The following is a 24,025-nucleotide window of genomic DNA, read 5'->3' on the forward strand; positions in this document are numbered from 1 at the left end:
AAGGAAGGAAGGAAGGAAGGAAGGAAGGAAGGAAGGAAGGAAGGAAGGAAGGAAGGAAGGAAGGAAGGAAGGAAGGAAGGAAGGAAGGAAGGAAGGAAGGAAGGAAGGAAGGAAGGAAGGAAGGAAGGAAGGAAGGAAGGAAGGAAGGGTTAGTTCAAAGGTCAACTCATTAAGAGTCAATCAGGCATTAATGACTTTTACAGCTCGGAGCGTTGGGATCGCGCAAAGATCACACAGAGGACAACAGACAAGAAGAAAAAACCACCTCTGCTTACTCTCGATGATGATAAAAACTTGGGCGGGTGGGTGTGTTTTATTGAAGCCTCTGTTTTATCTCCACCGTCCCAATACTTTTGTCTATGCAGTACAAGCGAGGTATAACCAGAGAATGTGGGGTGTTCATCATCAACAGCGGGAGGCAGAGGCCCTGATGGATGTCAGGGTAACATCTGTTATCAGTACAAAGACACAAACACATTTGATGGAAGAAGACAGGAAAGATAGCGGCTAGGCATTCTTCGCCGGGTTTAAGAAAACACGCCCGTTCGCTCGTGTTTGTCTTGTAATTACACATTTGCATGTGACAAACTTCACGGGGTTCATTGAGGGCAATGTTCAGAGGACTTTGCTTGTTTGGAAACAAAAGGCGGCGAGGTACTTCTCGGGAAGGAGGGAGAGCAAAAATGAATCCGGCCCAACAGCAGTTAAGCTTCATGGAGAGCAAAGGTACAGCAGAGACGCTCATTAAGATTTTTACAAATTTAATAGACACAGACAAAACCAGTCGAGACGGAAGAAGATGAAAAACGACAAAAGTCAAAGTTGTAGTGTTTGTCGACTGGATGCCGCCGGCCGGGCACATGATGTGAAGAGCACACTTGGGCATGTGTGTGTGTGTTGGTGGGGTCTAGGCTGGTCTGGGCCAGAGGGGGGTCTTCACAGACAGTTGGAAGGAAGGCATTAGGGTGTCAGACAGGGACTTGTCACTGGCAGCTGTTGCCGCGGCTGATTGATTGACTTTATATTGGGCCGCCGAGGCAGCGGAGTCCGCGCGGACAGCGTCACCGCCGCCGCCACCACAAAAACAACAACAAGTGACACTCATGTGAAAAACATCAAATGCATTTGCCAATACATCCGTCCTGCACAATTACCATAACAAGTAGGATAGATAGGCACACTAGAAAGGAAATAAAAAAGGTCATATTTTGGGTGGGGAAAAACGCTTGCAATATTACGTGAATTAAGTCTTTCGTTTTATGAGTGAGTGTCAATTTATTATTATTATTTTTTGAATCAGAATTTAACGACTTAACTCTCATAAAAGTAGTCACTCGTTTTCTAGCCAAAAAGAAAAAAGTGAAATTACATTTATGAAGTGGGAGTATTACACATAAGGATAAAAAATGATGACTTAACTTTTCTAGTCATGAATTAGAAACTTTTCCTCATTATGACTTTACCCTCGTAATATTGCAAATTTAAGCTTGTAAAAGTGCAACATTTCCCGCCATCCTAATTATTCTCCTGAAACGATGATTTTAGTCTTTTAATATTCTATCGTTTCCCCTGCAATATTACAACGTACTCTACAAAATAAGGACACTTTCCTCATGAAATGAGAACTTGATTACTTGGGTAATACTAGCGTGGTCCTGTTTATTTGGACTTTTATTCCTGCATTCCAACTTGATACAGCACGAGTCTCATCATTTATTTATCTATTTTCAAAAAATAACCCTTTTATCTCTCCTAACTACTCTGGTTTTCTCCCTTTTGTGTAATCGGTTGTTTTTAGGAGATTGGATTTTTTTTGTGGGTGAGCCCCATAATACTTGTACTGGTCATTGGCTTGAGGGAAGGACTCCCAAATTGGGTGGTGTGATCTGTCTTTAAGAAACAATGATTCCAGACATCAAGCGTCATATGCTGCACATTGCTAAAAGCACTCGAGTGCACGTGATTAGTGGCGCTACTATGTACACGGTGTGCCGGTCGCATGCTAACTGTGAGCTAGCTAGCGCTACAAGGCTCAGGCTAGTTATGGCGTCACACGCTGACATGGACACACTTAACACACACACACACAAGTGGAAACAACATCAACGGTTCCCACTCGGACATCCTGAAAAGTCATTAGCGGAAGAGGTAAACTTATCTTACAGGCAACCTGGGCCCCACTTTGTGCGTGTGCGCGTCGGAGAGTAATTACAAAGCCCACCTCGGCACACGGCGGTGCAGGAGGAGCATCATAACGACGAGGTTCTAAGTGGTTCTGAAGGCCCCTGAAAGGTAGTCCTGAAGAAAGAGAGAGGGGGGGGCGTGGATTCGTCGGCGCGCCAGCCGAACCTTTCCATTTCGGCGTTGGTGTCTCTCGGCGCTAACTAACGGCGTCATATCCTGCCGCCTTGCGTGTCTTTGTCCTCCAGGAGACTGATGAACTGGCCAAAGCTTTCCTTCACGGCGTCCACGTGGTCCGTGCTGCTGCCCTCCAGGATCCAGCGCTTGCCCCGGGCTAGCGGCTCCAGCTCAAAGTACTTCTTGACCTGCACGCACAAACGCACGACGGATTACAGTGGTGCCTTGAGATACGAGTAGAATGTGTTCCACGGTAATGCTTGAAACTCAAATGTCAGATCGTCTCTCCCGATTCAAATGAATGGAACGACATTAATCCGGTACACCCCGCCTCACCCCAACCCCCTAAAAAAGAATTGTGTTTGTATTCTTTAACCGGGAAATAATATCGTACTTTGTAAGACAAAAATGAGCAATCACATCATTAAAATATCACTTAAGAAACATTTCCTGTACATGATCTTTTTTTTGATTATTCCCAGTCCATCCTATGGGATCAATCTTTTTTTGAAGTTGTTCACAGGTCTGCCGCGCATGTTCCTGTGCACGCAAAGTCAAAGCGGGTGATTTAAGGAGCGACGTCAACTTCATTCAAAGATGAAAAAAGAAGCAATCAACGCGATCCTTTGGCTGACCACGTTGTTTTTAACAGCTGGCAAGGAAGTCCATATACGATGAGAAACAGCAAACGGATTCTTGTTTTTGCTGTTAAAAGGAGAAAGGAATAAAAAGAACACGCAAACAGGTACACTCATCAACCTTGCCAAAGTTTTGTCTTTTGGCTTGCTTTTGCAAGTATATTTTCATATCTTGCTAGGCTGCATGTGAATGCAGACTCCAAATAAAGGCAAGGCGGATGTTCCGAAATATCTTGGCAAATATTTCACATCATTTACAAAGAGTCAACTTGAGGTTGTTCAAATGTTTCATGCCGGTGATCATTGACCGACTGATCAGACGAGCAGCTTATTTGATCTTGCAACAAGACAGAATGGTGCTTGTGAGGGGGCACTGGAACGTGCCTGCGGGATGGATGGATGGATGGATGGATGGATGGATGGATGGATGGATGGATGGGGGAGGCGGGGAGCCGGAGCTCCAATGCAGCCAGCCATGCCAGCCAGCGTCTCAGCGCCCCCCTGAGCCGAGTCTCTGTCCGGGTGTAATGTGAGTTTAATGACAGATTAAGTCACCTCGGCCGAGTTTGGCTTGGGGGCCCAGCTAGAAAGCCGAGCGGACCCAAACAGTGTTAACAAATCTGTCTGGGTAACACGAGCCGCCTCGGTCCGGGCAGTAGCCTCAGATCAGACCGAGACTGCAGACGACGCGGCTGGCTGGCTGGCTGGCTGGCTGGCTGGCCGGCTGGCCGTCTGCCTGTCTGGCGGGCCGGCCGGCTGGCTCACTTGCCTGTATCAAGGCCCTCTTCTGGGAAACTCTGTGCCCTCCACTAGCTGGCCTGTTGCGGAGATAGGCTCAAGCCTCGCTCGCTCCTCTGCTACAATTCACATACATGCAACGTCATTTTTCAGGGGTCCCCAGATCAGCGTGAACTCAATCCAGAGGTTTTAGTCCCGGTGGCGACAACAGGTGGAGCTTTTGCTCCCGAACCACTTTTGCGTCATGAGGCCGAAGGAACCCGCTGACCTAACGGCCGGGCGCATCGGACGGCGACTCGCCGACAGCGTGGCCCAAACCCGTTTCTGTAAGATTAAGTCCTCCTAAGCGCACTTATGCTTGCTTAAGGAATTGCGTGAGGCAGCGGGAAGGGTAAGCCACAAGTACGTCGTTGCCAGATGGCTCCCAGAATGACCAGCGGGTCATCCGCTCTAGCAACTTGTAGGTCATATGCAGAGGAGAAAGAGGCTTATATAGAATTGCATAAGGGAGGGTGTTAAAACAAACAAAAATGGCCATTCCTGGCGCCGGAAACAGGAAGTGACCTTTGATCAACTTGTGCCAGGCAGCAACCAATTGGTGTGCATTTCATATTAGATGTCAGTCTTGCATATTTTGGCAAGCCAGCCAGCCAGCGAGCGAGCGTGCGTGCTAATTTTTACTTCGATATTTTGGGGAAACTGGAGGCCAACTACCTGTTGATTTCAACCAACCATCTGGGCTTTTCCCCTCAATACGTGAATAAATCGTCTTCAGCTTGTCTGCTCAAGCTCTATTTAGTAGATTAGCCATGGACTACGGCACGTTGTGACAAACTCGAGTTACATGACGGGCAGAAGTGCAGGACTCATTTCATTTCTTGTTTTCACGCAATTTCTTGTTTCGATCCTGAAGACTAGACTGAGCTAACGTTATCTCGTGATTCGCCGGCATGATCGGGAAGTCGGGTCGAGCGGATAAAAGCAAAGCCAGACGGATCCGCATCGAACAATAACATTTAACGGCCCGCACGGTAAACTGTGGATTTCTTACGCAGGACGGCTATTCTCTGTCGAGTCTGCCGTTTGCATTTATTTATGAAGTCAGAGAAAGAAATGGTAATTCAATAATATTGAATAACGCTAATAATACTCTTCCTGTTGAAGGATCATAAAAAACACAAGGAAGAACAGGAAATGTTCACTTGAGAAGATTTTGCCTTCGAGCCTTTGGTTGTGAGAAAAAAAAGCAAAGAAAAAACCAAGCCAAGAGAAGCGGCAGACAAAAGGCTGCTACGCTCTCCTTCACACAGCACTTTCCCGCAGGCAACGTGAAAACGGGGAGCTTTACTCAATCAACTCATTGGAGAGCCGACTTGATTTCAGCCTTGAGCTTTTCATTTGGGCAGAGACAAAAATAACATCCTTTGTTGGGGAAAAAATCAGGCAGGCCAGACAGAGCGCATCTTTGTCTTCTTTTGATTTGGTCCAAGATTGCAAATCTAACAGGCTGGTTTCAATGGAAAGGTGTGAGCTCCCTTCAATCATGACTTGAATGAATTAGGGAAAGCGGCATCCTCAAATATCAAGGCAATCAATGACCCTGTCCCTTGCCAAGATATCAGTCAAGTGGCCCACACCAGATGTATGTCTTTGTTTGCTTTTACCTGAAGAGTCCAGAAGACATGAGCGGGACCTTCTCATGTCTCGCCAGTGGGGAAAAAAAAAATATATATTGCACTGCAATCTGAAAAGTCATAGATCAAAAATCCATCTGCATTGGCCAGAAAATGGGGAAGTAACAAAAGACGGGAAAATCAAAGCTTAGACTTTACTGGGTCCAGGCTCAAGCCCAAGTGTGGAGGCCACCGTGGAACTAAGCCCAAGTTGGAGGAAAAGTATCATACGAAGACACCACGCGGGTCCCCGATGCCACCGTATAAAGTTTATTAGCTGGCTTGAGATTTACTGTCCGCGGTGGGAGCAAGAGTCTCCCCCGGCCGGGCCGGGCCGGGCCTTCAAAGCCATCCGGCCGCCTCTCTTCAAAGCCCAGGTGGCGTAAATCTGAGAGAGATGGAGATGTTTTTGCTCACCCATTCGCTGTGCTCCGGGCAACAATGCTAACGGTCGGTCTTCAGCGTGTCCTTTCCACGCGGCCGTGTCCGTTGGACAAAAATCCACAAAATGGAGGCTGTTTAGAAGAGAATGGGCCAAACGTCTAAGACAATCGTCTTGGTCAGGTTCAATAGCGGAGCTGTGGCCCCTTCACCGGACTTTGACCTGCTCCACATGAAGAAAAGCCAGTGACGTTTAAGGATCTGGGAAGTGTGTGCTCAGTACCCCTATTTGGACTATTACACTTTTAGTCCATTTGCTGGAGGCCGAAAGGCACCCACCCTGACAAACATCTGGTCTTTGGTTCTGAGCTGGCATCTTGCCCGTGTGCCACGCTGCTAAGGCCAACATGGCAATACCGCCCCCCTTTTCTGAATTTCTTGCGAGGAGGCCTGCCACGCCGTCTCGGCCCACACAGAGGGTCCTCCGAGCCCAGGCGGTCCACCATCACAAGCTACTCTCACCCTCCCTTGTGCAGGACCCCCTAGTAAGGGCCTCCCCCCCCTCCCCTTTCACTCTGAGGCCTCCTTTCATGCACTAGTCCTGACAGTTGACCAGCTTGAAAGCTGTAGCAACCCCCCCCCACACACACACACACACACACCACCACACTTTAGCACACAGCACGCGGCATTACAATCAAAGTGCTCGCCTTCTGCAAAAGATTTAAAACCCGCATCACGTTGGGCTCTGACGCTATTTGACTTTTCATAATTGTCTAATTTGCTAAATGCGCTGAATGGGCCGTGTCCAGTTGTTGCCAGAGCCTTCGACTGGTTCGCCTTACTTGGTGACAGCTGACGTTCCCTCGGAAACATTTTAAAGCGCCATTAGCCGCGGCAGAAGGTGATCCTGGCTATTTGAAAAGATTCCGCGTCGAGCCGATCCAGACCGGATAGCGCTGACAACTATTTTCACAGCCGTATTAAAAGGCCAGCCTAACGGGCGGCCGTCAAAAGTGAGCCGCGTTCAAGAGGTGCCGCTTAAGTGGAACATTGAAAAAGATTTGTCTCAATATATCGTTCCCACTGTTTGATCCCCACCAGTCAGCAATGGAAGCAGAGGTCAAAGCGCGTGCTGAATAGGCTTTTCGGAAGTCTTGTCCCGGCGAGCGGCGGCCGGTCGGCCGACGCTGCTTGAACGGCGCACAAAAGGGAGGGCACGCATCACAATTGGATGGGATTCGCCCCCCCCCCCCCACCCCCACCCCACCCCTCTCTGATGGAAAGTCCAGTTTTGTCTGGCTGGCTAAATTCCGTTGCTCCCTGATTTTGAGAGGAGCCGCTGAGGTCAGGGTTCAGCCACATTTGACGCGAGCTGTGGGAAAAGGCAAGCGACGTGCCCGCGCAACCTGCCGACAGCCCAAAATACCCCTTAACCTCCCAGAGGGGCAGGCCGGACCACCAGCTTGGCCGGGCATGAAAGGATGAGAAAGGCTGGATGGGTGGGAAAGAAGAAGAAAGCAGCGATGAAGATGAGTGGGAGGGCCGCAGGAAGACAAAGATGCGGGAGAGGTATTGAACCCAGATCAATCGGCTGATTGAGCTTGGAATGAAAGTCATTAGTTGCGTGACGGGGCAAAACCATTTGGGAAAGGAAAGCTGTCATTTAAAGCAAGATCTCTCCAATTTTCATTCTACTAATCAAATATGTTTTGGCTTTTTCTGTCAAGAATACATGACTGGCACCTTCTTGTTTTGTTTAATGCCTATTTTAGAGATTTCCAAAAATTGGATGGGGTAAGTGACAACCATATTGATGGACTGCTTTGATCATCTTTTTGAGCACAAAATGATCCGTCTGATTTCAACCGCTCAAAAACATCTGTTTGAGGTTTGCTGTAAGACTGGAGAACAACAATAAACATTTCCACAAATGTTGGGCTTGGAACACGTGTCTTCAGCAATAAATGGTCAATTTTGGGATTTCAGGGGGTTCACCGGATTTTTAGATAGAACCCAAGCCCCTTTCACTGCCAGTAAAATGTACCCCCCCTTAGCTTCCCATGGCCGCATTTACGCCACGTGGTCACGGTAGCTACGTTTCAGAAAAAAAAAAAAGGTGGTCAGCGGACGTCAGCCCCATTTTCTTTGCGTTCAGTCTCAAGGCTTTGCGTTCTGAAATGAAAAACATTGCTGCGCCCTGAAACGAGGGACAGAGCACAGCAAGGTCACCTGCTCCTCATCCCTTTTTCCACTGGTTGGTATGGCTGCTTGCTTGCTGACCAACTTCAGTCTAGACGGCTCAATACGCGGTTGACTTTTTAAACCCGCTTGTCTGGAAACAGAGCAGACGTGACGTGAGGTAAGGTTGGGGAGAGGGGGAGGCGACAGCAGAGATGCGGCGGTGCGTTTTAGCCGCCGCGGCAGCAAACGCCATTAAGTGGAAAGGCGAATGAACGAAGACAAAAGAGAGAGATGGACATCCGTTGTCAAGGTCAAGCCAGCCGCCGAGTTAAAAAACCCACCCCGCTCCTTTTTCGCCATTGTCTTCCATCATTCGAGAGAGGCGGCTCAGACGCGCGAGAGGAATTTGCGCTCGTCGAAAAGTCCGGTCGCAATCGATTTCACGTAAAAGGAATTGTCCAGTGAAAGCGAGTGGAGAGCACATTTCATCTTCACGCAGACAGGCTGTGATGCTAATGTAGGCAAATTGAATGAAACATCCCCCAGCTCGGGCTCATTTTCATGACTCCGAAACTTGTTAGATAAAGAAATGGTGACACTGCACATTGCACAATGATCTCATCTTTACGGGACTGGCAGTGCGCCCTTTTTGGAACATTTCTCAATCAATAGTCTGCAGAGAGAAAGGCGGAGGGAAAGAAAGAAAGAAAGAAAGACGGGAAAAAAAGTGCAACCTTGCTCAAATCTCTGAAGGCAGAAGCAAAGCGCTGAATGACATCTGGGCAATCACTTGACGGGAACGTGGGGGATCGAGACGTGCTTATCTCTTGCGCTGATGTCTGTGATGAAGCATGAGACGGAGCAAAGGTCCGCACAACACTCGTGTACAAGCGCCACATCAGGCGTCACTTGGATCCAAATGGTGAGTTGCGTGCCCGTGGGACCTTTCCATGAGAACCGCGTCTAACGAAAGAACAGGATGTTTTGTTTCTCCTCCTTCTTGAATCATTATCAAAGCATGTTGTCTCCGGCATGTGTGGGTTTTCTCACTGACACAATTTGAAAACATTGAGCACCACTGACGCATCAACGCGGATCCTAATGCGGAGTGCCGTCAACTGGGTCTTCATTAAGATGGGAAAGCTAAAAGAAAAAAAGCACTATGGCTAGCAGATGGCAGCAGTGGATGGCCTGTCACAATGATGATTTTTTTTTATGAATTAAAAATGTGCACGCAGTTTGTCAAATGTGAACTATTGTATGAGATCAGCGGGGATGTCTGAAATTGACTGCCACTCGTTAATAATAATTCAGCGAGTGAGGATAATGAAGGCATGAACAGTCACGAGGGATGCAATTAACATCAAGTACTGCCTTCTCTCCGATCATTCTCAAAAGCACGCACGGGTTCGCCAGTGACTAATGTGCAACTTTCACTTTGTTCCCGACGAGTGCGAGTGAGCTGGCAATCATCAAATCGACATTTGCCATCAGTACTGACGCAAGTGCAAGGTATAATAAGGATGATCTTAACTTCCAGACATTTGGTGACAGAGTTGCGCACACTGTGTTTCCTTCATCGATTGGCCCTCACCTGTGCCTCATCCGCCGCGCGGCCAATCGGCGAGCGGCGCAGAATTTAGAGCCACGGACGTCACCGGCTTGGATGACACACGCCGTGCGCCAGACGAAACTTTCAGACACCGGCCGCCACGTGAGTCACGCAGCGCAGCACAGGGTGCCGCAAGGTTGACGAGCTATCTTGGGACCGCGTCCGGCCGTTGGCCCACCTCATCACACCTTCCGCATTTCACGGGGAGTCAAACCCGATTTTTTTCTGCTATGCAGCCTTTTCTTTTTCTGCAATGTGCCAGTGTGATATCATTCTTGTTTTCCAATGCAGTGCAATCAATCTCGGTTCCCCACCTGGAATTTGTCCTGAAATTGCGTACGTAAATACGACAAAGCCCCGTTCCAGATCGACTCTGGGGAAAAAAAGCGGACAAAGTTGACCAATTCCATGGTAAGCAACTTTAAATAAGTGGCCTGTCCATTGTGGCCATTGTGACAAATGACCTTGAAACAGTTTGTCAAGGTTCGCTATGATTGGTAGAAACTAAGCGGGGCAAGATTCTGCACGAATCTGTTCTCAGAACGTTTTGCATGGTACGACACGCAGCAGTCTGGTGTTTGTTTACTCGGCATACACCCAAGTGAGTGGTGAGCTAACGGATGAAACATTTAGCTCGAGTTCAACGCAGGTTGTGGGACTCGTTGAGCTTCCCGACTTTCACATTTATCTGCCATTGAAGGGAATCAAACGATGAATTTGATAAAAGTCAGGCCGCCCTGCCTCGCCTGCCCATCCTGAGTCATAATCTCAATCAATCAGAGGCATCCAGAGACAATTTAGAAGGCCAACAAGATGGAAATGTTTGGAGTCAGGATGTAACACGTTTCATCTGATCCCGTCGTCAATTCCAACTTTCTGCTTATGTGAGCAAATCCTAGAAACAGACAGCAAAAGATGATTCTGATCAATATTGCCGAGACGCTTCCCGTCACCCACGATGCATACGGTAAACGGGCGGATTCAATGACTCTTCAAGTCAAACGGGCCGATTCAATGACTCTTCAAGTCAAACTATAATGTTATGAGGACAGTAAAAAAAAAAAAAAAAAAACGGCTTTTATTACTTGTGCGGAACATTCCGATCGTACGCCATACTACGTATGGTAGTTGTATGTCAAGTCGAACAAAAGTGTGTCGTTGAAAATGAAAGAGGGTCAAAGGGCAAAGAAAGAATTAAATGTCGATTTCAACCACTACGAATGAAACACGGAACAAATCGAGTCAATCAAAGTCCAAAACGTGAATGAAAGTCAACTTCACATTTCCCAAATGGCAACCACGTCCGCAGAAAACACTTACAGCCACCCTCAAACTCGAATGAGTCACACACCACCTTTACACTTGAGTCACTTACGCACAGCGGGTGTGGGAAAAGTGATTACGGGAGAATCGGTGTCCCTTGAAAGACAAAAAAAAGAGAAGATCATGGCCCATCATGGCCCATCATGGCGCTTGTGACGCAGAGTGGACTCGCCTGAGAGTAAACTCTCGCCATCACGTCACATTAGAAACCTTTAGCCCCAATGGGGTCTCGGCCAGGTGAGTCATCTCCCTACGCATTTTGTCCGTGCGTGGCCTCGCTATGACTGTGCCAGCCGGGGGGGGGGGGGGGGGGGCGGTCGTGACGCGGCGGCGGCCGAGATCACGCGTGGCTTTGATGCAAATTCCTTCGTCGGGAGTGACGGCCGGGATTTTCCTTCATTTCCAGGCTGAAAACATCCGCACCACCAAAAACCGAGCCAGGCTAGCAGCCCACCATCACAACATGGCGGTGAAATGCTCCAAATGGATGCTCGATAAAAAGATGCTTTTCAAAAACATTTCAATTGACAGCAATGACCTCCGCCCACGTTGGGACTTGTGTGGGAAAAAGCCAGGTAGATTTTTTTTTTTTTCGTCCAATCAAGTTTTTGCAACAATCCGGCACGCCAGCCTCGGGCATATTTGCATACCAACAAGGGTAGGCCTTTCCTTTCTGTCCTGTTTGCATAGAGGTTGTACGGCGGGGCTGTTCAGGTGTATGCCCCCCGGGCTCAAGTCATCCCTCTCGGAGTGCCCATCCCATTCCAGCTCCTAATCAGGAATGTGCCACAAAGCAGGTGTGTAAATAATTCGCATTCAATAAACACCGTGTGCTTTGGATACCTGACGTCGCTGACGTCACGTCAGGCGCGGCGGCTGGAGGAGAGAGAGGTGGAGATGAGGCTTTTTTTTTTTTTCTTCTTTTTTTCCCCCCGCAGACTTGCGAGTCCAGACACAGGCGCAGCGAAAATAGCTCAAGGGGCAAACAAGGTAACCTCTTTGAAAAGATGCTTCGGGGGCGGGGTTGGGGGTGGGGTGGGGTGTCTGCCAAGTCCCACACAATACGGTCTGCACTGAATCGCTGCGCTCGCAGTCTTGCTCTGCAGAACAAACCATCTTTAAATGTCTGGGCGCATCGACTCCAGCCTGGAGCTGCTCATCTGAATAGTACAAATGTTCACCTCGTTCCGTTCTGCACGTACAACGGCGCTATTGTTCCTTGCTCTGTACCATCCGCACTTGAGAGCATTTCAAGTGTTTCACGTTGAGTATTTCGAGAGGCACGTCAAGGAACGGTGAATCGCTGGCGTTCATGAGCTCACCATGCGCAGACCCTCGACTCCCCCCGCCGGTGCCCCGCCCGGGTCAAGCCGAGCGCATAATTGTGTCGCGCTGAGGTCATGGACACGTCTTGTGCTGGCTGGCGACAGCATAACCGCACAATATGTCACTATGGTGCTATAAGCAGATCCTCTACGTGGTAACCCGTGTCGAGAATAAGGCGCGGAGGCTGCCAATGTGCTTGAAAGGTTAACGTATCCCTTACGAGACATGCCTGCCTGCCCTCCCTCCACATATCGCGGGCAAAGGCGGGACAACAAGTCCAGACATGTCAATACTAGCCCGGACATCCCCATTAAGGCTCCCGCCCGGTTCTAAAAGTAGAGAGAGAGAGTATGGATCGCATATCCGCTTGTTTACAAGGTGTTTGCCCAATGACACAACTTGCAGGAGAAGGAAACAGCTGATGCGCCATTTTGCTCCTGCTCTTAGAAAATGCACTTTGGAATATCTGACGCCACTTCTGACAAGAGTCCCGGTCGGACGTTAGAGTCCAGAATGCGATGCCGCGGAGGCGCGGGTGGGTAGGCCGCAATTCTTCATTTGGGGCCTTCTCTGCCATTTCAATGCTAGATCACTTGTCCCAGGAGAACTAACATGGCCACCGGGGAGCTAACAGCCTTAAGATAAGAAGCCAACACGAGTGACCGCTCGCTAACACCATTTCATTTTTTTCAATGGACAACAATTCCCAGACATTCAAAAGTCTTAACCTGACATACGTTGATTTTCCCAGAAAGGTCGTAGCTGCAAATGGACACTCCATGTAATGGACAGGTGGGCAAATCTTTTTCTCATGGTGTAGTAGAGAAGTTTTAAGTGCTACAAAGTCAGTGGATGTGGCCTTTCTTTGTTTTCCTGAGGCCATAGTGCAGCCCGGGATGAATCGGGCCTCATTCATGGCTAATGTAGCAGACAGAACAGATGACTCCTCTTTCATCATTCTCCACGTACGCTCGCTCGCTCGCTCAGCCTCCCCCGTCGTGCACTCTCTCTCTTGCGCTGCTTATTTGCCGCCACTGATGTTCCGGAACGCTCGAGTTAAACGTTTCACGTATCCAAACTTAACTTGTTACGATTTACCGTCTTGATCTCACCGCGTAAACTCAGATAAAACACAAACTCTCCCATATTCCTCCCAGTTAAGAGACAAGGATTGTTTTGAGACACAGACAGATAGCGATAATCGGCGGCGTGTGTTTTCCTAAGTACTTCAAGAGCAGTCTGAAGAGTTCCTTCCACATTGGTTGTGTGGCTGGCTGGCGCAGACGCCACTTTGACCCTATGTTGTGTTTACACACGCTCGCTCGCTCATCCATCTCGCACACAATGCTGATGGAAGAGTGTCGAGAAATGAGGCATGTCGGCCATCGCCTCTTTGGTTCCAGCGAACGGTGGCTGCTTAGACGCACGCACGCACGCACGCACGCACACGCATGACTTGCTTCACAGTTGGACTGAGTCAAGACATTTGTTCAACCAATAAACACTTTTTTTATGAGCTAGCAAGGTATTTGGTTTGAAGCTATGAGTCAAATATTGGAATGATCACAATTTAGGACTTGTCTGACTCCGCCAGATTCATCAACCCCAAAAAATTGCAGTTGAAGACTTTAATTGTAGCTCACATATGGTGGAAGTAAGCACACAGATGGCTCCGTCTCGGGACCCTTCGCCAGTGACTGTGACACTGTCACACAGGAATTAAAAAAAAAAAAAAAAAGCTGGCATATGAGTCAGGCCCCACAGGTTTGGCTGAGTGCATTCCCAATCCTGGCAGAAGAAATGTAACCAAGCGTTACTTGGATTCAGACGAGCTGGCCCTCGGAAAGGACACGGCGGGAGCAAACTGGAGGGCCGCACAATGAAGCTCACTGGCTGGCTGGCTACATTTTGTGTAAAGAGACTTTTTTTCTGCGGCCATTCTCCTTAACAGTCAAAATGGCACGAGAAGCACCAGAGTATTTTCCTCCGTCTGCTTGTGTTTAAAAAAGGCGCTGCCGTCTAGGTAGCAATGTTGACAACTATTTGACACATTTGAAGATTTGTGATCAACTAAGCAAAACGCTTGAGCCACATTTGTGCACGGGGTTTATGATTGAAGACCACCACGACCTACATGCTTGCGACTCTTGCCAAAGAAAGCCTCTTGGAGCTTTCTGGATGTTTGATAGCAAGAAGATTTCCCAGAGAGTCGACTTTTTAGTTGTTGTTTTTTTTAATTTCTATTTGCAAAGGGAAAACGTGGCATCTTGGAGCAGAATATTCTTTCCATTTCTGTAAACTAATTGAAATGTGTTTTGCACAATCACACAATTAGTCAATGATATCATGAAGTATTTGTGGCCTGCCATGTGATTAGCACGGTTTGGCAAAGCCAACCTAAAAAAAAAAAGCGCTCTGAAATAATGAGCATTTCTTTCAACTTCAATTCATTTGATTGATTTGATTGAATCGTTGCTGTGATCGTGTGCAAAAAAAAGCAAAGAGCACAGTCGCTGGAACTCGACGAGGAAAGTATCTGTCAAGATTTTTGCACTTTGATTGTCTGCCAGTCCTGTCATCACAATTTATTTGCGCACAAGACATTTCCAAAGGCACGCCATGAAATTCAGGTTACATCATGTTGCGCTAAAGAGCTTCTCTGTCTTCTAAAGGGCCGTAAACTTACAAGGTATACAGGCAAATGTAAGCAGTGGGAGTATTTTTCCACAGCAGTCTTCGAAAAAAAAAAAAAAAAATTGGCTGTGAAGACAGTCTTGTTGTTGCTTAATTAACACCTGGAAAAGACTTTTGTTTCCGACGAAGATAAAATTGACTCATAGAGAAATAAAATGTAATAAAAGCAGAATTGAAAGGGGGAAAAAAAATGTGTGTAACAGCTGCACGTGTTATTTTAGCTTTCCCTCGCTGCAAGTGAAGATATCCTGCATGTATTTGTCCCTCCTCATAGTCGTATGTTTACATTGAGCGGGACCGACCGCTTCGAGAGCCAGCAAGCGCCTCCAGCAACACACGCCGCTCCAGCAAGGTGTGTGCGTTGAAGAGCAACGTGTCGTGGAAGATGACGTGACCGACATCAGGATGTAACCCTTTGTCGCTATTGCCCAGCACCGTGTGCTAATGCTAGTTTGATTCATAAAACGGTGCAAAGACGTGGGGGGGGGGGGGGGGGGGGTTGGGGGGGGTTGAGCATCTGCAAGCATTTCCACTGATTAACACTAAACACTTCCTTTGCGCGTGACAGCTACGACAGGTAAGCGCAAATGAAAGACGATCTTCGCCCATGCAGATGCAATGCAACAGAAGCGAGCGCCTCCCTCCCTGCCTGGCTCTCTCCCTCCCTACCTCCCTCCCTCCCCACGTCGCTCTTGGCAGCAATTTCCACCTGGATGGCCTTCAACTATGTGCCAAGAGGATGTCACGGCAGCTCCATATCCTCTGTGTGACAGTGTAATTCCCTCTGCCCTGCAGCCATGTCTGCAAAACTCAGACAGTTTACATGTTCATGTGGCTACATCTCACCGGGGAAGAGCCACATGCCAAGTATTCTGCAGCATTCATTTAATTTCTGGCACTGGCAGATTAACCCCTCCGACATCAGCTGTCAGAGGTGCGATAAAGTCAAAGCGGGAGGTGCGTTTGATCTTGCCTCCGGTCTGGGGTAGCGCCGCCCTTTGGCTTTGTTAGCGGCCCACCGTTGACGCTTTGCTTTGTTGCATTTTAATATACCGTCACCGCTAGCTTAGCTTAGCAATCAAAGTATTATGTGGGTGAATGGACGTGGGGAGCGGGAATCTGTCAAGCGCCAGACATTATCCAACGCAGGTATGTCGAAAGAAATCACACGTAATTAGGTCATTATCTATTTCACACTCCATTACGGAGAAAATTCTATTTAATTACCTTTCTAAAGCCAAGGCTGAGTCGTAGTCGAAGTAAAGACCGCTCAGTGTAATGCGATATGACTTGTTTGAAAACCGTTGTCATGCTATGCCCCTTTTAGGGATTGGCCAAAATTTGGGAAGCCTCTCCTTTTCAAAAACGCCTGAGCTGATAGCAAAAAGCTGGAAAAACGGAATCGGATTCCATTCTCCAAAGTGTCCGTCTTAGGTGATTAATTGCCTTTATCAATTTGTTATATATAGGGTGTTTCATAAAGTACGCAGTTTTTAAAAATGCATTAAATCAAGCCAAAATCGATGCAAAATTCAAACTTTTTATTTCATTTCATTCAACATATACTTCAATTTAATAATGAAAAATGATATCGAGCATATGTCCACCTCCACTTTCTCTGCAGGCAGTCATCCGATCGTTGAAATTAACGATAACTCTTTTGCAGACGTCCCTGTCGATTTCACCGATTACCCGTTGAATTTCCATCTTCAGTTCGGTAATCGTTTGAGGTTTGTTCACGTAAACTTGTGACTTCGCATATCCCCATAAAAAGAAGTCACAAGGTCTGAGGTCACATGACCTTTGGAGGCCATTCTTGGTCTCGATTCATTTTGTTTGACTAAAGCGGAGTGACCGACTTAGCCATAGCATTTGGTTGCGACATCTGTCATTTACGATTGCCCTTAACAAAGGGGAACAACCTGATTAAAAGCAGAAATCGGAAATTTGTTCAACATATTAGTCTCCGACTACCGGGTATGCATCACAACGGCAAGAATGTCTTGACAAGATTACGGCTCGGTTTGCGTATAAACGTATATCAAGGAGGCAGGCGATAAAACAAAGACTTCCTAAAAGCGTTTCGGATTTCAAAGCCGTGTGAAAATTGAAAGACGAATTTCTCCAAAACAGGACGCTGCGGTCGTTAGCGGTAGCTCGAGTCAACTAATGAACACGAGTCGATAAACGGGTAATATATTAACCGTTGGCCGTGGAAGAAGCAAGAAACGCCACCCCGGCCCCTCTCGTATACTCTGCGCCCCGACCAAAGACTTATCGGGCGACTCGAGCTGCAAAAGTAAAATGACCCGGTGACTGGTAAAGCTCTTGGGAGAGCTTTCCGGGCTCATCCATCAACGCGCAGACAGCATTATTTATTTATTTTGACTTTGAATGCTCACACCTCCAGAGATGTTTGCAGATTCATCTCGATGGTGCTGAAATGTTGAAAACGGGCAACAAACCGAGGCCCGAGTAACTTCTAGATCCTTACACATTCTGCAATGAAATTGAAATCCTATTCAAAGCCACAGAGTCTGGATGGAAGTTGGAATTTACATCACTTTGCTTCTTCACCCTCCACAGATGGGCCGGAGCACTGTCCCTCCCTCCCTCCCTTCTCCCCCTCCCGGTGCTGCCCTCTTGGCCCACAGGTCATTGGACGCGCCGATTACCCGCAAGTCCTTGACACAAGACAAATCTGTGCGCTTTCATCTGTGTCGGTGGGTCGCCCCTCAAAGCCTCGTTACAGGATTGGCGCTCGCCAATTAGCACAATTAGCTTTTGGCAAGCCGCCGGCGGCGTCACACGGCACCGGCTTTGCGCTGATGCTACCTGACAAGCCAACAGATCAGTCATGTCTGCCATTGCGGGGGGTAAACTTGCTTCAGGAATTGAGCGCAGATGAAAAAGGATTGCGACAATCAAACAAAATATAAGGGTGGCTTTACCAGGATGATCGTCAAATCAATGTTTGACATTATCAATCACTTTTTGCGGGGGGTCCAAATCATACAAGCAAAGTTGTCGAACATAAATGTTAGTGCTTTATGTGACTACCGCCAGAGTTTCTTCATCTTTTGAAATAAATGTGTGCGTGTGTGTGGGGGGGGGGGCATAAGAAGTGAACATCTGGAGGTGGTTGTGCCATGAAGGAATGCAGATGCTTGACGTAAAAGGCTCTGGATCGAGTGTGGATCGTATGCGTACGTGTGTTTTGGGGGCGCCCATTTTATAGGCGTTTCGAAATCTCACAGCAACATCTGATCAATCAATGTTGAGGTCAAGTCAAGATTTATAGAACGCGAGACTTCCATCAATCCTCACCAATTGACCAACTTAGTAGAAGAGCCGCTGTATGAATACGCTGTTAAAGCAAACTCAGACGATTGCGAGCGAGACGAGTGGAAGGCGAGATCTGTTGAAACGCCTTCTGCTACAGTACCGCTCCAGATTATTATTTTTTTTTGATTCCCTTAGCTGTTTAACCTCAGAGTCAGGCTTGGCTGACGATCTGGGGCAACGCCATTCAAGATGGCTATCTTCTCTCAAAACAAGAACCCAGGAAGTGTTCAGTCCGTCATTACCACAATTTTCTCCGAGCGTGGACTCGGCTCATTATGGAATCCGTAGAGGAGACCTTGTGCAACTGTACTTTTTAACTCTTTCCAGCTGAGGTCAGAAAAGATGACGGAGACTACAGTGTCTATGAACGCAGATGGTGTTTTGGAGCAGAGGTGAGGGGCTGGAGTCACATGACTTTGGGGCTGGCTTGGCTAAACCGAATGACTCATCCGAGATGACTGAACAAGTCCTGCCTAATACAATTCAAAATCTGCCCAATTCTTTTTTTCAAATAAGCCATTCGACTCAATTCATTCTTACGACTTAGACATTTTGCGGCTTGGTCGCTCGCGGCACCATTCTTAAGCGTGACCAGCCGACGGGTTTATTGGTGTAAAACCCGGTTTGATCACGTGTGCAAACATCTGCAGGGCTTGTTATGCTTGCACACCTTGTCTAAAAATACTCATCTTCCCTGAAGACCCATCCCACCATGGCTAGCGAACCAAGTGCAAAATGGCGGAGACCACATTTCGTTCGAGCCCTGAAGATACACACGATGTTATCCTCTTATTGAGACAAAGAGTCGTACGCTACCTTGGAGTGTCGAGGAACAAGAGTTAGCCTTAAATCTTCCTTGGGGACTTGAGAAGGATTTGACAGTAGGACCAGGCAATCTTTTTTTCTTTTCTTTGCACAACTACAAGAAGAACAAGAGCAACCAAATTTCAGAAACAAAAACTGCAGTTTGCATTTTACAGGTGCCACATCCCACATAAACGTGCATTCGCAGACCTCCCAGGCTCATTATACCGCTCAAGTGGAAAAAGCCCCCCCCCCCAATCACTTTCACCACAGTATCCTCACTCTTGATGGTTCCCAGTAAACATCCAGCCCTGTCACCCTCCCTCCAAGATATCCTGGAGGAGGTCAACTGAGAGATTAAGACCCTTCAAATGGGGTCACGGAGATCAATGATCAAACAGGGAGCCGGGCCCGGCCCCCATGGCCTGGCTCAACCCACTTTATTATCAGGCTTACTGAAATAGAGACAAAAAAGCTGGCTAACAATGACTTCTCTAAAGCATGACCAAGCCACCCTCTTAATCTGCAATGGCGCTGGCACTGCACCAATCAGGATGTCTCCATTGCTTGAGATACAAGACTGCGCTCCAAGTAAAGTGCAAAGCAGTCAAATATTTTAGCAGGTTGTCCTGGAGGACGGCTATTTTAGGACGTGTCCCTGCTCCACACCTGATGATGAAAATCTCATCAGCAAGTTCTGCGGGAGCCTGATCACGACGACACACCGGACGGAAGAGACGTTTGTTCTCCATTGCTTCTCGAGGGGGTGAGCCGAAAGCACATCCACGAGACGTACGAAACGTCTGCGTCATTCGGTCAATGAGTGTCAGTCTGACTGTTTGTGTCAAACGGATGATTAATGATGCGTTTGATGGTCGAGTGTTGACTGTCTCCGTTCCGCTTCTTGTCCACACTGTAGGGAAGTTCATTCAAGAAACCATTTCCAAAGAAGCGATGTCGATTACACGTTTGAGTCGTAGCTTGCCAATGTGCTGGAGAAGCAGATCCCGATTTGGTCCAGATGTTCTCCGACTCATACCGGGCATTGTTTTCTTCACACTGGACTAAAGTTTAAAGGGATGATTCAAGAGCAGATTACCTTGGGTTTGAAAGAGTGACCGAGTGTTCTGTCATCTGGGGATTTGACATCAAAGTTTGATTCTTTTGAGTTCTTGATTGTGGAGGAAAGCTGCCGTCGCGGGTAGTAAGCCCAGCGATGCGAGCTGACAACCCTTCATCATTTGTGTCATTCCGTTATATTTCCCACAAAAGTCAGCTCGGTTTGATTTAGGGATTACAGAGTTTCAGCAGTTTGGCTTTCTCATATTCCTCTACCTTAACAACCGCTGAGCGCTCCAAACACAGACAGCATTTTGTAAAACAAGAGCTTTGCAGTCCATTAGGCCCGACCATCCAAACAGACCTGCTTTGTTGAGGTGTTATATCAACAGGGTGACCCTCCAACTCCTCGCCGGGCTTCCTCGGGCCCCCCAATGGCAGGAGATTGATGTCAACCAGGAATTTTGTTCCATGTTTCCTTCCAACACTGGCCCAGTGAGGCCTTAGCAGGTCTGCAGGGCCGTATCGGGCTCGGGCACCGGCACCTTTCTTCACCCCTCCCTCCCTCGGCCAGAAACACCCAAAGTCACAAAATGCCATGCTGTAAACAAGGCGCGCCATTGGAAAACAGCACGAGCCAATGGCCGTGTGTTTGTATGTTGAGGAAATGAGCCACCTTTTCTGTCAACACAGCAGTTCCTGGAGGCCAACACGGGGGGGACGCCGCCATTCATATACGGACGGTGTCATCATCGGGAAAGAATTTCAACCAAGTGAATTTGGGTCCAGTATCTCAAAGATTCACAAATAATCTGCAACGCGGCTAGCGTCTTTGGAGGAATTTGCCGGAGGAAACGGCTTCTTCACTCAGCAAAATCAAATCCAAAGTGAAAATCTCAAGGTTAATAAAGCGACTCGACATGGGTTGCTTTACAGGCTTCAATCAGTGGTTGTAACAGAATACAGACCTTGTACTGACTGGGAGCTCTCACATCTATACCCGCATTCTTTCCGAACGCCGGGAGTGCCCGACTCGTCGATTGCGCCGCTGATCGCAAGTCGACCGTGAGGCGCCAAGTGTGTGTGTGTGTGTGTGTGTGTGTACGTGTTATTTTCATATTATATTTGAGCTAGGCTACACTACAGCCTGGTTACTCCTCAGTGTCACGTCCACAAAAACTTTGTTGAGAGTGGTTAGCAGTGTTTGGGTCATTTAAGTTGGAGCAACTTTATTATTGACATTTATGGCAACAATGTTTGTTAGCACAACAAAGCAAGCAGATTGTTTGCACCAAAGTGATTTCTGAGCTATTTTAACTTATATTTAACTTGTACAAAGTTGCCCAACCTAGTTGCTAACTACGAGTTCACCGACCTCCCCCCCCCCCCCCCCCCCCCCCCCAATTACACTTTTGACACGCATTTTACAATGATGGTCATTTGAAACACTTTGTTTGTCTCGGAAGTTATTATTTGATGAAACTACTTTTGCTGATACTGTGATGTTGTTCACCTGAATGTAAAAATAGAAAAATAAATACAAAAGTTTGCTTCGAGTAACTCCAAAACGTCTGAAAAGCAATGTGCACTAACCCTGAACATGACTTACACGTAAAAAGCTCATGGAAATTCTCATGAATAATAAAAAGATGCATAGCATGGAGGATATATATATGGTTTCTCCTATAGGGCACATGTGACATCATTTCAGTGTTTTCGGATTTTTGGGGCAATTGTTTCTCAACTTTACGTCGATGTACAAGTTGGCAAAAAAGAAAGTTATAAAAGAAATAATAGTCTAGCCTTGGCAATCGGCACCAACTTTGATTCTAAAAGAATTTTACGGCAGCAAAGAGCTTCATCCACAGTGTACTTTACGAGCCATACTTAAACGGGACGACTAACTTCACAGTCTAACAACCCCGCGACAGGACGGATACTGTTGGACAAGGATGTGAACTTCTACCTACCCCGCGTGCGCGCGTAGAGGAGACACAACTGCACTTATGGCGTTTCAGACATGTACGTACCTGTGTACGCTAAGTGTAACCGTCATTTAATATTAAGCACCTCGCTGGAGCATCTTGACCTGCATCAATAAGTCATGACGAGACCAACAATTGAGAAGAACCTCTTATTTTCTGAATAATTTACCAGAGGAAGGGAATTTATAATTCACAAGGAACGTGACGATTGCACTAATCAGGTTATGGCGGCCAACCGCTGGGGGAGAATCCGCTCTTCCTGACCACGAGCGGAGCCCTTTCAAGGGAACATTAAGTGCTAGAATGGGAACCTGGGGAGCCGAGGAGGAGACCCCTGCAGATGTTGAGCAAATGTTTGCTTAACATATGGAGGAGGCCTGCCGCTTTCTTCTGGCACACTCCGGTGGTGGCGCGAGCTTACTATTTTCTTGTTGCGTCTCAAGAAGTGGGGGACGGGGGGGGGGGGGGGGGGGTTCATCTCAAGGCAACACTGCCATGACTTCATTGACGGGAAGCGGCACGGAGGAAAGGAAGCACGTGGTGTGGGCAGTGACTGGTCGCGCAACGCTTCTTCTTCTGTGACTCACCCAATAGCAAGTGACACAGCGGTGGGTGAGTCAGTGATAATACATTCAATCTAACATCAAACAAACGCCATCAATGACTCAATCGAAGACGACGTCACGCTACGACTTTGAAACCACCGAGTTTTTGGTCAAACCGCGACGAGGGTTCGATTCGGCCAGATGACAAAAGCGATTTTTGTCTCTCAGCTGAGGTGTGTGGGAAAAGTTGCAGGGTATCAAATATAAAGTACAACCGCTGGATTCGAAATTTGAATTTTGAACGTGACGTTTTGTTGCAGGCTTTCGATATGGGACGACACATCCACATGTCATTTCCTCAAGATGTGGCCGGCCAGGAAGACCAAGCTAGGCACGCGCGACGACGATGAGGCTGGAAAAGTGTGCTAGTTTCCAGGGCGATTGCTTAAAAGGAGAAAAGTGGCAGTCCTGGAATTATCCTGACACACGTACGTGAGCCAAATTTGGGGGTATCAAAAGTAGTTTGAGCGCAGTGAGCAGGGGGAACCTGAGAAAGGGCTAGCAGGGTCCTAAATAGCACGGAGCTCATCAAAGCTTTAAATTCCCAATGATGGATTTGACATAGTTGAGCGAGGCACACATCGCATCAGTAATAGAAGCAGACCGAAGTCATTCGATTGAACCGACCGACAAAGTGCAAATGAGGCCTTTGGGCGACATCCCATCCGCACCGCACGTGTCAATGGGGTTTGCAAACAGTTGCGAAAAGTCAATAGCGCGAGAAATTGATACAAGCCAGGGTCAAATATGGGCAAAGGACAGACACATCACGCTAAGACCAGTCAGTCCGGTCGCCACCAGACTGCATGAACAGGCTACGTTACGGGCGACGACAAAAAGAGCCGTGTTGCGGCTCGCGCGCGCGCTGCCGATTGAAAGCATCAATGTGATTAGTGGCTTTCCGTGACCGTTGTGACTTGTGCACAAATGCAATCAATCCATACTAATGACTTAACCCCAGTTAAACTGATTGGGGGCCAGTCAAAGGGTTCCGCTTTGGGTCATAGTAAGGCAATCTGCTGGAGGACTTTTCTCACTAAGGTTTCCCAGAGACCCGTCCCTTTAACGGTGGCGGTGGTCTCAGCAAGGAAATACGGATGGCCCTCCCTGAAGACATTAAAATACCGTATTTTCCGGACTATGAGGCGCACCGGACTATAAGGCGCACCTTCAATGAATGGCCCATTTTAAAATTTTGTCCTTATATAAAGGCGCACCGGACTATAAGGCGCACCATTAATGCATCATGTCAGATTTTTAATCCAAATCAAATCATTCTACATTTGATCTTTTTTATTTT

The 24,025-nt window shown here is 47.6% G+C and overlaps 1 protein-coding gene across 2 annotated transcripts in view; it reads right to left on the bottom strand.

The window, feature by feature from the left end:
* Positions 1–744: 744 nt before the first annotated feature.
* LOC133154505 (ADP-ribosylation factor-like protein 15) overlaps positions 745–24,025 on the bottom strand; it is a 47,578-nt gene continuing 24,297 nt past the window's right edge. Inside the window, exons 5-6 of one of the 2 annotated variants that reach the window (XM_061279284.1) lie at positions 19,089–19,191; positions 2,394–2,546 (exon numbers count right to left, since the gene is read on the bottom strand). In XM_061279284.1, coding sequence (XP_061135268.1) covers positions 2,530–2,546; positions 19,089–19,191 — 120 coding nt within the window. In that variant the 3' untranslated portion in view covers positions 2,394–2,529. Of the gene's footprint in view, positions 2,547–19,088; positions 19,192–24,025 lie in introns of both variants that reach the window. The other variant, XM_061279283.1, reaches the window with a different exon arrangement.

The sequence above is a fragment of the Syngnathus typhle genome, linkage group LG5 (assembly GCF_033458585.1).
Source record: "Syngnathus typhle isolate RoL2023-S1 ecotype Sweden linkage group LG5, RoL_Styp_1.0, whole genome shotgun sequence".
NCBI lineage: Eukaryota > Metazoa > Chordata > Actinopteri > Syngnathiformes > Syngnathidae > Syngnathus > Syngnathus typhle.